The 16,884-nt window shown below is 42.5% G+C and overlaps 1 protein-coding gene across 1 annotated transcript in view; it reads right to left on the bottom strand.

Moving 5' to 3' along the window:
- Positions 1 to 16,676, bottom strand: part of lcp2a (lymphocyte cytosolic protein 2a) — a 105,397-nt gene extending 88,721 nt beyond the window's left edge. Inside the window, exons 1-2 of the mRNA XM_078411225.1 lie at positions 16,361 to 16,676; positions 10,684 to 10,746 (exon numbers count right to left, since the gene is read on the bottom strand). Of these exons, the coding sequence (XP_078267351.1) occupies positions 10,684 to 10,746; positions 16,361 to 16,483 (186 nt within the window). The 5' untranslated portion in view covers positions 16,484 to 16,676. The remainder of the gene's footprint in view (positions 1 to 10,683; positions 10,747 to 16,360) is intronic.
- Positions 16,677 to 16,884: the final 208 nt, after the last annotated feature.

The following is a 16,884-nucleotide window of genomic DNA, read 5'->3' as shown; positions in this document are numbered from 1 at the left end:
GTCATAACATAAAAACAAACAGACAAACTATCCTGACGGAGATGGAAACATGTTCCCGATGTTGGGGGAGTCCAGAACAAGGGGCCACAGTTTAAGAATAAGGGGTAGGCCATTTAGAACGGAGATGAGGAAGAACTTTTTCAGTCAGAGAGTGGTGAAGGTGTGGAATTCTCTGCCTCAGAAGGCAGTGGAGGCCAGTTCGTTGGATGCTTTCAAGAGAGAGCTGGATAGAGCTCTTAGGGATAGCGGAGTGAGGGGGTATGGGGAGAAGGCAGGAACGGGGTACTGATTGAGAGTGATCAGCCATGATCGCATTGAATGGCGGTGCTGGCTCGAAGGGCTGAATGGCCTACTCCTGCACCTATTGTCTATTGTCTATTGAGAGCTGGAGTGGATTGGTGTCGGTTGCCAGAATTAATTTTTGAGACGTCCTGAGGTGTCGTGGGCCTAATTCAATGAAACACCAGCAAAGGGAGGTGCCAACTTAATAACCCCAATGATATACTTGCATCTACAGGATTTGGTTTTTTTTAAATGAGCTGGTTGACATTTAGGTAGCTGTTTACTGTATATGGGGTTAGTTATTGTCCTTGGCGTAAGTTTGCATATTCAGTTAGATGGTTAGATAATACTTTGGCTTTGGTTTTCTTAGTTGAGTGCTTATCCTGGAATTATAGCACAAGTACTTTGTGTTTTAAAAGTAATTTAACATCTAGCCCAGCTAGTGACTGCTGTGATCAGAGTAGCTGACAACTAGGGAAAGTCCATGTGACAGCTTGGAAAGACAGCTGACAGGAGGGAATAGACCCTGCTGGAGCTGTTATGCACCTCATTGCAGTAGTGGTGTAGATTGTAAACAGTCTCGCTGCACCCCAGAAAGCTACAACAAATAATAGAAAGATACCCCTAGAGTCTACGAGAACAGGAGCAGAAGAAGACTCGGGTGGATTACCTGGCTACAGACCATGGAAAGGAAAAAACCTATGAGTAGCATTAGCACCTCAATGAAGGACAGTGGCTCAGTGGTACAGGTGTGTTCTTGTGGTTGGCAGAAAGTAACAACAGCAAAGGGCAGAATACATCAGGGAAAGAAGAAGTGCTTAGAGGGAGTACAGGGAAATCGCATTGAGCAGTACTTCTTGAGAAGTCAGTCGAGTGAAGTCCAGTGATGGGTAGAAAACCACTTTTTGCAGGATATCATTACCCCCATCACTGATGAGGAGGAAACAAGTGCTGTAGAGGGGGATGTAGGTGGTTGTGAGGTTAATCTGCCAGTCAGGGAGTAGAGCGGTGGGCTGAAACCCAGAGTTAAATGGGCCAGGGCAAGAGAAAGGAAGGAATGGGAAACTGTTAATATAGATTTGGTAAAGGAGAAAGGGACAGTGGAAAACAAGTTAGATAAGATGGAAGAGATTATTTATCAATATGGTGCAGACAGGTTTGGTGTTATTGAAAAGGTGCAGGCTCTGCAGGTAGTTTGATCTAGACGAGAGAAAGAAATTGAGAGATTAGTGAAGGTGAGGAGACAGTTAAGAAAAAAAAAAGTGGAGAAAGGCTACAGTTGATAAGAGAGAAGGAATTAATGTTTTGCAGGAAGAGTTAAGAAATCGTTTGGTGATGTTAAGGAGGGCAGAAGACCTTAGGAGGAAAAGAAGGAGTGAGTCAGGTCAGCATTTTATAGGGATCCATTTAAATTTGTTAAAAGAATGTTTAGTCAGGAAAAGAGTGGAAAGCTCAAAGCTTCAAATGAAGAGTTAGAGGAATATTTAAAAAGGACATATTCAGATCCAGAAAATAAAAGGGGAATGGGTTTCCCTCCAGATATAGATAAAGCATAAGTTAGATATTTTGCCACCAAAGTGGAAGCAGTAATAAGGTATGCAAAGGCTTTTTCGGCTCCAGGGCGGAATGGAGTTCCTTCTGGATATATAAAGGTGTACCTGATGTGCTTAGATTTTTGTGGAGGCTCCTGTGAATAGTTTGGGAGAAGCAGGTCAAACCAAGGGTTTGTGTAGAGCAGGGGGAATTTTCATTCCCAAGGAGAAAGAGTCTTCAGAGTTAAGTCAGTTTAGGCCTATATATCCCCTGTCAGCTTAACATAGTGGCACAGAAGCTGGCAAGTTATTTAGAAAGAAACAGGTTAATAGCTACCACTGCAGAAAGTAGGTATCCCAGGTTATGCAGGTTGGTAGTGTAATATGGCACCAGATTCAGACAGCCAAGCTTGAGAGAAGAGATTTGCATGTAGTGTTTTTGGACCCGGCAAATGTCTTTGGTCTGTTCCGCACAGTCTTATTTGGAGTGCTTTTGATTTCTTTAGAGTTCCAGGATCGATAGTAAATTTAGTTCCAAGATTTCTGAATGTGGTTTAGTACAGCAGACTTCACGACAGCATGGCAGAGACTAGAGATAGGCATTCTGGCAGGGTACTATTTCCCCGTTAGCTTTAAAAATGGTGATGCAACTAGTGATTAGAGCATCACGGTGGGTAGTTGGCGAGGAAAGACAGCAGGACGGACTGCGCTTTTTTCCAATCAAGGCCTATATGGATGATAATGACCTTGGTGGCCACAACAATAGCTTGCCCAAGAAAGTTATTAGAGAAGATAAATGATAATCTTAAATGGGCATTATTGAAGATTAAGCCTAGAAAATCATGGAGTATTTCTTTGGCAAGCCGTAAAATAGTTGAAAAGAGGTTTTATGTAGATGAAGAAGAAATCCCGTCTATAATGGAGAAACCAGTTAAAAGTTCGGGTCGGTGATATAACAGGAAGTTGGATGACACTGAACTGGTTCAGCAATGTGGAAAATATGTTATTGAAGGGTTAGAAAGGATAGAGAAGTCAGGGCTTCCAGGCAAGTTGCAGTTTGGGCTATTCCCGAGGTTAATGTGGCCATTGACTGTACATGAGGTGCCAATTTCGAAGGTGAAAAGGTTAGAGAGATTGGTTAGTTCATATATTAGGAAATGGTTAGGAGTTCCACAGTGCCTTAGTAATGTGGGTTTATATGGGAAAGGTATTCTCCATTTACCATTGTCTAGCCTAACAGAGGAGTTTAAGTGTGCTGAGGTGAGGTTGGAGTTGCAATTATCAGGGAGCAAGGATACCTTGGGTAGTAATCTGGTGCCAAGTGTAACTAGAGAGAGGAAGTGGAACTCTAAGCAGGCAGTACAAGAAGCACAAGCAGCACTTAGACATTATTGGTAGGGTGCAGCAAGGGAAAGGAGACTTGTGGCTCAGCACAGAGAAACCAGTGTGGAGTCAGGCAGGTCCAACAGAGAGGAGGAAATTGCAGGTATGTCGGCAAGAGGAAGCAGTGAGATGTATAAGGGCAGTAGCCCAGATTACGCAGGGACAGTGAACTGGGAAAGTGTAGAAAAGAGGAGGTTTAGCTGGAGGGACCTGTGGTGCATGGAGGTGGGTCATGTAAGTTTACTTCTAAGGGCTATTTATGATGTGCTGCCATCACCGCAGAACCTCAAACAATGGGTAGGTGGGGATGTGCCATGTCCCCTGTGTTCAGAGGTGGCAATGTTGAGGCATATTTTGTCAGGATGTAGGACTAGTCTTTCTCAGGGTCGGTATACCGGACAGCATAACCAGGTCTTGAAGTGTATTGAAGGTCTTGGAGGATAGCAAATGTTATCCCACTTTTTAAGAAAGGAGGGAGAGAGAAAACGGGTAATTATAGACCAGTTAGTCTGACATCAGTGGTGGGGAAGATGCTGGAGTCAATTATAAAAGACGAAATTGCTGAGCATTTGGATAGCAGTAACGGGATCATTCCGAGTCAGCATGGATTTACGAAGGGGAAATCATGCTTGACAAATCTACTGGAATTTTTTGAGGATGTAACTAGGAAAATTGACAAGGGAGAGTCAGTGGATGTGGTGTACCTCGACTTTCAGAAAGCCTTCGACAAGGTCCCACATAGGAGATTAGTGGGCAAAATTAGGGCACATGGTATTGGGGGTAGGGTACTGACATGGATAGAAAATTGGTTGACAGACAGAAAGCAAAGAGTGGGGATAAATGGGTCCCTTTCGGAATGGCAGGCAGTGACCAGTGGGGTACCGCAAGGTTCGGTGCTGGGACCCCAGCTATTTACGATATACATTAATGACTTAGACGAAGGGATTAAAAGTACCATTAGCAAATTTGCAGATGATACTAAGTTGGGGGGTAGTGTGAATTGTGAGGAAGATGCAATAACGCTGCAGGGTGACTTGGACAGGTTGTGTGAGTGGGCGGATACATGGCAGATGCAGTTTAATGTAGGTAAGTGTGAGGTTATTCACTTTGGAAGTAAGAATAGAAAGGCAGATTATTATCTGAATGGTGTCAAGTTAGGAGGAGGGGGAGTTCAACGAGATCTGGGTGTCCTAGTGCATCAGTCAATGAAAGGAAGCATGCAGGTTCAGCAGGCAGTGAAGAAAGCCAATGGAATGTTGGCCTTCGTAACAAGAGGAGTTGAGTATAGGAGCAAAGAGGTCCTTCTACAGTTGTACCGGGCCCTGGTGAGACCGCACCTGGAGTACTGTGTGCAGTTTTGGTCTCCAAATTTGAGGAAGGATATTCTTGCTATGGAGGGCGTGCAGCGTAGGTTCACTAGGTTAATTCCCGGAATGGCGGGACTGTCGTATGTTGAAAGGCTGGAGCGATTGGGCTTGTATACACTGGAATTTAGAAGGATGAGGGGGGATCTTATTGAAACATATAAGATAATTAGGGGATTGGACACATTAGAGGCAGATAACATGTTCCCAATGTTGGGGGAGTCCAGAACAAGGGGCCACAGTTTGAGAATAAGGGGTAGGCCATTTAGAACGGAGATGAGGAAGAACTTTTTCAGTCAGAGGGTGGTGAAGGTGTGGAATTCTCTGCCTCAGAAGGCAGTGGAGGCCAGTTCGTTGGATGCTTTCAAGAGAGAGCTGGATAGAGCTCTTAAGGATAGCGGAGTGAGGGGGTATGGGGAGAAGGCGGGAACGGGGTACTGATTGAGAGTGATCAGCCATGATCGCATTGAATGGCGGTGCTGGCTCGAAGGGCTGAATGGCCTACTCCTGCACCTATTGTCTATTGTCTATTGTCTATTGTATAGACAATAGGTGCAGGAGTAGGCCATTCGGCCCTTCGAGCCCTTCAATGTGATCATGGCTGATCATTCTCAATCAGTACCCCGTTCCTGCCTTCTCCCCATACCCCCTGACTCAGCTGTCCTTAAGAGCTCTATCTATAGCTGCAGCAATTGAGAGAAGAGCACAGGTGAATTCAGTAGGTATCAGGACTGAGAATGTAGCAATTCATTTTGTCCGTGAGGGAGAGAAAGGTAGAGGAGGGAAGTTTTCAGACAGGTATGAGTTAGGCCAGTTACGGGGAACCAATGATTGGGGAATAGATACAAAAAGCTGGAGTAACTCAACGGGACAGGCAGCATCTCTGGAGAGATGGAATGGGTGACGTTTCAGGTTAAGACCCTTCTTCAGACGGGTTAGGGATAAGGGAAACGAGAGATATAGGTGGAGAGATAAAGGCAAATGAATGAAAGATATGCAAAAAAGTAATGATGATAAAGGAAACAGGCCATTGTAAGCTGTTTGTAGGGTGAAATTAAGAAGTTAGTGTGACTTGGGTGGGGGAGGGATAGAGAGAGAGGGAATGCCGGGGCTACCTGAACTGAGAGAGATCAATATTCATACCACTGGAGTGTAAGCTGCCCAAGTGAAATATGAGAAACTGTTCCTCCAATTGCATTTAGCCTCACTCTTGACAAAGGAGGAGACCGAGGACAGAAAGGTCTGTGTAGAAATGGGAAGGAGAATTAAAGTGTCCAACCAGGAGATCAGGTTGGTTCAGCTGAGTGAAGGTGTTCCGCGAAACGATCGCCCAGTCTGCGTTTGGTCTCGCCGATGTATGAGTATATTGGGAGAAGCAGGTAGATTTGGAAGGAAAGCTTGGTGTTCCGCAGGAAATAATTAGTACTATTTGAGGTCTGATATAGTGTTATGGTCAGTTAGTTAGCAGATAGTGTATTTTATAGAACTGATGGTGCCTTGGGAGAACTTAGTGGATGAGGCTTATGAAAGGAAAAAGCGTAGATATGTAGAGTTGGCAGCAGAGTTGAGCAGCGAGAATGGGAAGCAAGAGTATGTCCGGTAGAGGTGGGTTGTAGAGGTTTCATAGCGAGATCGACCACGTCACTATTTGGAGAGCTAGGAATTTGTCGACAGAGTTTGCGTCAGGCTGTAAAGCAGATGTCAGAGGCAGCAGAGCAAGGCAGTAGGTGGATTTGGTGGAGAAGAAATAGTGACAGTTTAGGGCAGAAAGGAAAGGTATTACATGAAGTATGTGTATTTCTTGGTAAATGTAGTCTGTGCAAGTATATCCCGGTTTTATGCAAGGGTGATATTTGTGGTGTTACAAATTTAATGATGGGCTAGGATAAGTGGAAGATAGGATGCAGGCGTTTAGCATTTGTTAGAGTGAGTTAATTGGCTGCAGCCTCCTTTATTTAGCTGATACTGGTGGCATCGGTGGTGAGATGCCAGAACTAGTTGTTGAGCCTTCCCGAGGTGTCGTGGGCCTAACTCAATGAAACACGTGTGAAGGGAGGTGCCCACTTGATAACTCCAATGATATACTTGCATCTATAGGATTTTTTATTTTTTTTAATGAGCTAGTTAACACGTAGGTAGCTGTTTATTGTATATGGAGTTTGTTATTGTCCTTAGCATAAGTTGGCATATTCAGTTAGATAGTTGGATAATACTTTGGCTTTGGGCTAGGTTTTCTTAGTTGTGCGCTTAACCTGGAGATATAGCACGTACTTTGTGTTTTAATTGTAAATTACAACTTGATACTTATGCAAAACAGCCCCTGAATGTGTTCTGTCATCCAAAGAACTCAGGGTTTTTTGTTCTTTCTTTGCCCCTCAAATGAAAGTGCTTTAATTATACCTGAAACATTTTTTCCTTAAACCTGAACCATTTCTTCCTTAAAAGCAGCGGTTTGCCTGTTAAATTGTGGATCCAATTTACTTAAGCATTCTTTTTCTTTTGAAATTGGCTTTCTTCAATATAGAATAAAGAACAGTACAGCACAGGGCCAAGTCCTTTGGCCCATAATGTCCTTGCGGAAAATGATGTCAAATTAGCAGCAAAGTAGGACAGCTGGCATGCTGCCTTACAGTTCCAGAGCCCCAGTTCAATTCTGACTACGGTGGTTTGTATATTTCCCTGTGACTGCATGGGTTTTCGCCGAATGCTCTGGTTTCCTCCGACATTCCAAAGATGTTCAGGTTTGTAAGTTAATTGGCTTCTGTAAATTGCCCTAGTGTGGAGGATAGAACTACTGTAGTGTACGGAGTGATCGTTGGTCAGTGCGGACTCAGTGGGCCATAGGGCTAGTTTCCAGGCTGTATCTCTAAACTAGATTAGTCTCCTCTTTCTGTATGTAATCCATATCTCTCCATTCCCTGCCTACCCATGTCCCTAGCTAAAAGCCTCTTAAATGCCACTGTTTTGTCTGCCGAAACCACCGCCCCTGGCAGCATGATCCAGGCACCCACCACTTTCTGTATAGAATACTTGCCCTGCACGTTTTCTTTAAACTTTGCTCCTCTCACCTTAAAGCTATGCCCTCTAATCTTTGATTTTTCCATCCTAGGAAAAAAAGGTTTGAGTGTCTACCTATGCCTCTCATAATTTTATATATTTCTATCGGAACTCCCTCAGACTCTGATGTTCCAGAGAAAAAAATCTAAATTTGTCCAAACTCTCCTTATAGCTATTACCTTCTATTCTAGGCAGCATTCTGGTAAACGTCTTCTGTACTCTCTACAAAGCCTCTACATCCTTCCTGTGATGAGGTGACTAGAACTCCACACAATAGTCCAAATGTGGTGAAACCAAAGTCCTATAAAGGTGCAATATAACTTCCTGACTCTTGTACTCAATGCCCCAACCAATGAAGACAAGAATACCATTCACTTTCTTCACCACTCTAGCTATTTGTCTTGCCTTTTTCAGGGAGCAATGGACTTGGACTCCAAAATCTTTCTGAACATCAATGCTGTTGAGGGTCTTGCCATTAACTGTATACTTGCCTCTTGCATAGAACCTCTCTAAATGCAACACCTTGCACTCCTCAGATTAAACTCTACCTCCCATTTTTCCACCTATTTCTGCAGTTGATCTGTATCCCACGGTATACTTTGACAACCTTTCTCATTATCCGAAACACCACCCATTTTGTCTGTAAATGTACTAATCAGCCCATCTGGATAGGTGCGTGCGAATAGCCAGGAGAAAGGCAGAGAGCGAGGAAGGAAGGTTGGTTTAAACTGCACATATTTTAATGCAAGAGACCTGATGGGTAAGGAAGATGAGCTTAGGGCATGGATAGATACGTGCGACTGGGACGTTGTAGTCATAACTGAAACCTGGTTAAGAGAGGGGCAGGACTGGCAGCTCAATGTTCTGGGATACAGGTGCTTCAGGAGAGATGGTAAAAGATGGTGTATTGTTGGTTAAGGAGGATGTCAAGGCAATAGCTGAAGGTGACATTATGGACGGTTTGTCTAGTGAGGCTATATGGGTGCAGCTCAGGCATCTTACGATCAACATTTAGCTGAGCATATGCATGTGACAGATCTAGCTTAGAGAATACGTTGGAACCAGCAAGTTCAGTATATAAATCTTGTGAGGTTGGTAGTGCATAGTGTTCATCATCTACTGTCTGGTTGATGGTCACTTTGTAGTCTCCACACAATCTCACTGCGTTGTCCACTTTCGGAAACACTACTAGCCCAATCACTGCAATCTGTTTTAACCAGTACACCGTTTTGTTCCAACTGTTTGATTTCAGCTTCCACTTTACTTTTCAGCGAATCACTGGTCACGATCTACAACAGACAGGTTCCACATCGGGTCGAATCTTGATGTGTGCTTGCTCACCCTTTATGCCAGCGTAGCTGTCATTGAACATAGCATGATATTTCTGCAACAAATGATCCAGTTGTGTTTGCACTTCGTCTTGGAATACAGAATTCCAGTCCAGTTTCAGTAAGCGGAGCCAATTTTTTTCCATCAACGTTGGCCTATTGACATAACTTGCGACAACTATTGGCAACTTCAAAGTCTTGCCTTTGTGTTGTACATCACAAACTATCTCTCCACATGTCCCCAATACTTCTCCAGAGCACGTTTTCAGCTGAACGTTTGTTTATGTGATAGGCATGTTGCTAAACTTGGATTCATAGGTGTCTTTGCTTATAATTGTGTACTCAGCAGGGGTATCAATACATAGTAATGTATTGATTGTTCACTTTGACCCTTGTCTAAAAGCCTTCCTTTCCAGACCCACCATTCGTAGTATAGATGCCATACATTCCCAAGTTCATTACTCTCTGATTGTTCTTCAAGGTTGTGAATCCCACGCATTTGGTTTTGCTTTGTCCTGTGATGGCTCTACATGCTGATGCAATATGGCCTTTCTTTTGGTATTTGTAGCACTTGGAGTCCTTGAACTGGCACTTATTTGCTTTGTGTTGACCATTGCATCGATAGCACATATCTGTGCTTTTCCCAGAACTTTGCTGTGAAGACCTTTTCCCTGTCTTGTCATGCTTGTGTTTTGGAACTGTCTTTTAACTGCTGACTATGCCAGCACGTGTTGGTCGAAACTCATGTGCACTTTGACATGCCATCTCCATGGCCAAAGCAGTTTTGCATGCCAAATGAAAGATAAGGGCTGGTGTGTTCAGTAATTTTGATTGAATTCGCTCATTCAGCATCCCACATACAAATCTATCACGCAAAGCTCGATCCAGCCTTCATCAACATTAAATAGTCATATCACATGGAAATAGGCCTTTTGGCCCAACTTGCCAACACCAACCAAGATGCCCCATCTAAACTAGTCCCACCTACCTGCGGTTGGTCCATATCCATCTCAACCTTTCATATGCATGTACCTGCCTAACACAATGGCTCATGCAAGATTTTACTTCAAACTGTAATTCCAATATTTTGGTGGCAGCTTCTGTCCCTTGGGAGATATTGTGGTCAACTCCACGTTGAGCATCACCCAGTGTAGTTGAGCTAAATTTCTCTCCATGCTTGCAGCAGATAATGTAAGAAGGTGGGAGAATTGATTGTACTGCTTTCTCTAAGCCCTTTTTCTGTTGGGCTTTATTGTGGGCAAGACTTAAAGCATCCAGTCTTTCATTCAGGGCCTTCTTCAAGGCTATTCCATTACAATTTGGACAAACAACTTTTTTTAATGTTCGTATATTCATTCCAGTATTGCTAGTGTAGTATTGAGAACGGAGTATTGCTAGTGCAGCAACGAGAGTGATGTCCTGTATTATATTCCAACTCGCTTCTCCATGCTTTCCACATCACTTCCTGCATTCTATATTTGAATATTGGAGAAAGCTTATGGAATGGAGTTGGGGGATGGAGGGTTTGAATCTAGTTGTTGACGTAAGGATAGCCTCCGACTCAATGGAAATCTTCACTGGCCTGGTACATACCAGTCCGCTATCTTTGTCACAGGTTATGCTGGTGTTGTGAGGATGCCACCAAAGGTCATGTTCAGTCTGGGGATTTCCCCCCTGACAAAATTAATTTTGCAATTAAAATTTCCAATCTGCTCTAAAAGTAAATTGATTACTTACCAAAAACCTCTGCCCATTGATATTGTTCTTTTTTATAACTTTTTCACAATCTTTCCAGTCCAGCTATTGAGCACAAACAATAATAAAATTAGCTTTCAGGCATTTCAATGTATTGAGAACATTGCATCAGGTCGATGGCTCACAGCAATCTATTGTGCAGCAAAGATAATTTGTTCAGAGGGAAAGCTTCTTTAAAGAGCAGAGGAACTGCACCAATCTCTCTCAATAAAGGCAGGATCTAGTAATTACCCAACAAAATGCAATGAATAGTGGATAGTTATGCACTAATTAAGTTAAGAAAATCAATCACTATCACTTTTCACAATGTTGTCAAAATTGATTAATAGGTGAATATATAATGAAGGATGCAAGGGTGGAATTCTCTGCCACAGAAGGTAGTTGAGGCCAGTTCATTGGCTATATTTAAGAGGGAGTTAGATGTGGCCCTTTTTGCTAAAGGGATCAGGGGGTATGGAGAGAAGGCAGGTACAGGCTACTGAGCTGGATGATCAGCCATGATCATATTGAATGGCGGTGCAGGCTCGAAGGGCCGAATGGCCTACTCCTGCACCTATTTTCTAAAATACATTAAAAATAATAATTGGATTGAGCAGAGTCAGCATGGAATTATGAAAGGAAATTCATGTTTGACTACCTTGTAGAATTTATTTAAGGATGCAACCAGTGGACTAGAGAAAATCAATGAATGCGGCATATTTGGATTTCTGGAAGGCTTTCAATAATGTCCCAAAAAGGAAGTTGGGTAGTAAAGTTAGTGTAAATGGAATGGGGGCTAATGTACCAGCATAAACTGAAAATTGTTATTGAAAGCAGAATAAATGGCTCGTTCACAAATTGGCAGGCTGTGATGAGTGGGATGCTGCATAACTAATACTTTTGCTCCAATCTCAATCAATGATTTACTATCATAGTCATACAGCATGGAAACAGACCATTCCATTTAGCATACATAGTGGGGTCTCATCCGTATTAATTCTACTTTCCAACATATAAAACACATACAATTGTTAAGAGACTGGACAGGTTAGATGCAAGAAAAATGTTCCCGATGTTGGGGGAGTCCAGAACCAGGGTTCACAGTTTAAGAATAAGGGGTAGGCCATTTAGGACTGAGAAGAGGAAAAACCTTTTCACGCAGAGAGTTATGAATCTGTGGAATTCTCGGCCAAAGAAGGTAGTGGAGGCCAATTCACTGGATATATTGAAGAGAGAGTTAGATATAGCTCTTGGGGCTAACAGAATCAAGGGATATGGGGAGAAAGCAGGAACAGGGTACTGATTTTGGATGATCAGCCATGAACATTTTGAATGGCGGTGCTGGATCAAAGGGCCGAATAGCCTACTCCTGCACCTATTTTCTATGTTTCTATTTGGCCCACAGCCTTCAAAATGTGGGCCAAATAGGCAATTCAGATCTGCAGCCAAAAGCTTCTTAAGACTGCTTCCGTCATTCTTTCAGGTGGTGTATTTTGAGAGTCCCCTCAGATCTCCTCTAAATCTCTTTCTCCTCATCTTCAACCTTTGCCCTCTTGTCTTCTAGTTTTATCTATCTTGAATAGAGGGGAAATGCAGTGACCCACCAGGGGTATCTCATAATTTTATGCACCTCAATCATGTCCACGCTTAACCTCCTCCACTGCTGGTAAAACAGGCCTAACATCTCCAGTCTCTCCTCATAAATGAAACACTCCATTCCAGGCAACATCCCGGTGAACCTTCATTCCACCCTCTCCAGTGTTATCACATCTTTCCTTTGTTGGAGATTAGAAATGTATGCACTATTCCAGATGAGGTCTGATCACTGTTTTATAAAGTTAGAGCATAACCTCCGGCTTTTGTCTATCTGCGCTACACCTTCAAGAATCTATGAATTTGTACATTAAGGCTCCTCTACTGCTCAATACTTCCGAGGACTACCATTTATGGTGGATGTCCTAGCCTCATTAGTACTAAAATGCATCACGGGGATATATTTCCAGGTTTTCTGCTGATACTAATCCAGGTGGTATTGTGAAGAAACAAGAGAATGTAAGGATTATTTAAGGGGATAGGGGAATGCTGAGTAGGGCATGTCAGATGGAGTATAATATGGAAAGATGTGTGCTTATTTACTTTGGAAAGTGGAATATTTGTTAAATAATGATTGGGTAGTGTTAATGTTGAAAGTGATCTAGGTGCAAGGGTGCACAAGACACTGAAAAACAGCATGCAGAGATAGATGGAGATTAGGAGAGGAAATGGTTAATTAGTCATAGAAACATAGAAACATAGAAAATAGGTGCAGGTGTAGGCCATTCGACCCTTCGAGCCTGCACCGCCATTCATTATGATCATGGCTGATCATCCAACTCAGTATCCTGTACCTGCCTTCTCTCCATACCCCCTGATCCCTTTAGCCACAAGGGCCACATCTAACTCCCTCTTAAATATAGCCAATGAACTGGCCTCAACTTGTCTTATTTTGAGAGGGCTTAATTATCAAATTTGGAAGTTTGAAACCACACCAAGAGTATTGTGTACAGTTTTGGTCTTACCGTAAAAATTAGAACATTAGACATTAGAACATTGAGCAGTACTGCACAGGAACAGGCCCTTCGGCCCACTTTGTCTGTGCTGAACATGATGCCAAGTTAAACTTGATGCCAAGGGATCCAGATGCCTCCATTCCCTATATATTCCTGTAGCCCCTTGAATGCCACTATCGTATCTGCCTCCACAATCACACCTAGCAGCATGTTCCAGTAACCCACCTCTGTTTAAAAATCTTACCCCTCTCACCTTAACGGTATATCCTCTAACCTTTGACATTTCTACCCTGGGAAAAAGGTTCTGACTGTTTAGCTTAACATAAAGTCATAGAATCACAGAGTCATACAGCATAGAAACATGCCCTTCAGCCCCACTCATCCATGCTGACCAAGATGTCCCATCTCAGATAGTCCCATTTGCCTGCATTTGTCCCATTTCCCTCTAAATCCTCCCCATTCATGTACCTGTCCAAATGTCTTTTAAATGCCTTTATAATACCTGTCTGAACTATGTTCTCTAACTGTTCGTTCCATATCAAATTGTACAACTCCTCCCCCTCCTGTCGCGGGGTAGACTGACTCCCCTCCCTTTCTGCCTCAAGCACTGGCTAGTTTATAATTGAGCCTGTGTTAGGCCTGGTCCAAATAATTTTGAGAGCTGAATCTTTGACCCAGTCCATTGGTTAGAAATAAGTTGCGCATACGTCAGATTTTTCTATATCTAAGTTTATATGAAAGGCATCAATGTAAGTTCACTAAAAAGTATTTGTGGTAATTGCCTGACAAATAGAATTTTAATGTTTTGGGGCAATTAGTCTCCATTTTCTGATTCTGTCAACCTTTCAAATATATATTATACATTTACAAGGCTGTTGCCAGGACTCGAGGGCTTGAACGAGAGGGAAAGGATGAGCAGGCTAGGACTTTATTCCTTGGAGCGTAGAAGGATGAGGAGTGATCTTATAGAGCTGTATAAGATCATGAGGGAATTAGATAGGGTAAATTCAGTCTTTTACCCAGAGTAGAGGAATCAAGAACCAGAAGACATGGATTTAAGGTGAGGGGGGGGAGGGGCAAGATTTAATAGGGACCTGAGGGGCAACATTTTTGCACAGGGGGTGTGGTTGAGGCAGGCACTATCACATCATTTAAAAGACAATTAAAAGCCAATAAAGGGGGCTTTTACTGGTTGGCTGCCAGTGAGTAGCGGAGTTCTGCAGGGGTCAGAGCTGGGGCCGCTACTCTTCAGTGTATATTAATGATTTGGATGAGGGGATTGAAGGCTTTATGGCCAAGTTTGCAGATGATATGAAAATAAGTGGAGGGGCCGATAGTGTAGAAGCAGCAGGGACTCTGTAGAGGGATTTGGACAGGTTGGGAGAGTGGGCAGAGACGTGGCAGATGGAATATAGTGTAGCAAAGTGTGGAGTCATGCATTTTGATACTTGGAATAAAGGCATAGACTATTTTCTAAATGGGGAGAGAATCCAGAAATCGGAGGTGCAATGGGACTTGGGAGTGCTGGTGCAGGTTCCCAAAAAGTTCATTTGCAAGTAGAATCGGTAGTAAGGAAGGCAAACGCAATGCTAGCATTTATTTCAAGAGGGCTAGAATACAAAAACAGGGATGTAATGCTGTGTAATAATGCAATGTAATAAGACACTGGTCAGGCAGCATTTAGAGTATTGTGAGCAATTTCGGGCACCATATCTGCAAAAGGATGTGTCAGCTCTGGAAAGGGACCAGAGGAGGTTTACAAGAATGATTCCAGGAATGAGTGGGTTGACATATGGCGAGCGTTTGCCGACACTGGGCCTGTACGCGCTGGAGTTTAAAAGGATGAGGGGGGACCTCATTGAAACTTACCGAATAATGAAAGGCTTGGATAGAGTGGATGAGGAGGATGTTTCCACTAGTGGAAGAGTCTAGGACTAGAGGTCATAGCCCCAGATTTAAAGGGCATTCCTTTAAGAAGGAGATGAGGGGGGAATTTCTTTAGTCAGAGGGTGGTGAACCTGTGGAATTCTTTGCCACAGAAAGCTGTGGAGGTCAAGTCAATGGATATTTTTAAGGCAGAGATAGATAAATTCTTGATTAGTACTGGTGTCAGGGGAATGGGGAGAAGGCAGGAGAATGAGGATAGGAGGGAGAGATAGATCAGCCATGATTGAATGGCAGAGTAGACTTGATGGACCGAATGGCCTAATTCTGCTCCTGTCACTTATGACCTTATGTGTCTTTAAAATATTTTAATTGTATCTGCCCCTACCACTTTCTCTAGCAGCTTATTCCACATATGTACCATCCTCTGTGTGAAAAAGGATTATGTCCCCTTCAAATCTTCCTTCTCTCACTTTAAACCAATACCTTCTAGCTTTAGACTGCCGACCCTTAGGTAAAGACTGGCTATTCACCTCATCTGCACATATATGTCTATATGGTCATCCTGTACCCTCTAATGTTCTAGGGAAAAATAACCCAGCATATCGAGCCTCTCCTTATAACTCAAATCTTCCGGAACATTTATCCTCCCCTTATAACTCAAACCCTCCAAAATATCCTCGTAAATCTTTGCTGTATTCCTTCCATTTTAATGACATCCTTCCTGTAGCAGGGCGATCAGAACAGTACATAGTACTCTAATTGTGTCATTACCAATGTCTTGTACAGTTGTAATATGAGATTCTAACTTCTCCACTCAAAGTATTAACCATTTAGTTAATCTGACATCATTGCTGGATCAAAATCCTGGAGTTTTTGACCCAACTGTCCTGTGTATTCTTCTAACACAAGGACTGTAGAAGGAGGTCCCACCATCTTCTCAAAGGAAATGGATTATGAGTATCAATGCCGCTCTTCACAAATACTTTTTACAAATGATAATGGAAGGCATTTACATAAAATTTGTAGATAACCACATCACATTATACCAAGGGGGCAATATTTTTAAAATTAAGTTTTAAGGAACTGATCCCACATGGTTAAACAATATTCATTTTGATATTACTTTTCAGCTAGATATCCAGTCTAAAAGTCTGAAAGCAGATTGTTACACGGAAATTGACAAAGAGGCAGGTAGAGAAAGTGAAAGAGAGAGAGAAGAAAATCTTTTGTTTGGTTCTACCTACCATTCTGAAGTAATTAGCCAAATAAGCTGAGGACCATTGAAGTGCATCATTACGATTTGGAATTTTCCTTAAAGCCATTTTTGCTGGGCTGGTTATTTTTTGCTTGATTTCATATTGTAGCATACAGCTGAGAAAAATAGCTGGCCTTTTCTCTTCCTGTCATACACCACAACCTTCACAGAATCTAGAACGGAAGTGTGTAGCGTGCCAATAGATGAATAAACCAAATAGGGCTCTCAGTATGGTAAACGTTTGCTTCTCTTTAAAATAATAAGATACAGCAAAAAAAAAATTCAGTGGAACTGTACGCTGTCCTCTGTCATGTTATTTAAAAGACTTATTTGTAGAAATGGATGACTAATTTCCTTTGTTACTTCCTCTTCATATTCTGTGGAAATCATGAGGAAGTTTATCAGAAACTGTCCTTTTTCATTTTTTCAAAAGCACAGTGTCCTTGCTTTGAGAAACTGATTAATTCAGTGGTTATTGATTTTGAACTGAATATATTTGGCTGAACAAAATGT

The sequence above is a fragment of the Rhinoraja longicauda genome, chromosome 14 (genome assembly GCF_053455715.1).
Source record: "Rhinoraja longicauda isolate Sanriku21f chromosome 14, sRhiLon1.1, whole genome shotgun sequence".
Lineage (NCBI taxonomy): Eukaryota > Metazoa > Chordata > Chondrichthyes > Rajiformes > Arhynchobatidae > Rhinoraja > Rhinoraja longicauda.
Note: the sequence above shows the minus strand (reverse complement) of the source record. Positions and strands in the feature narration are given on the sequence as shown.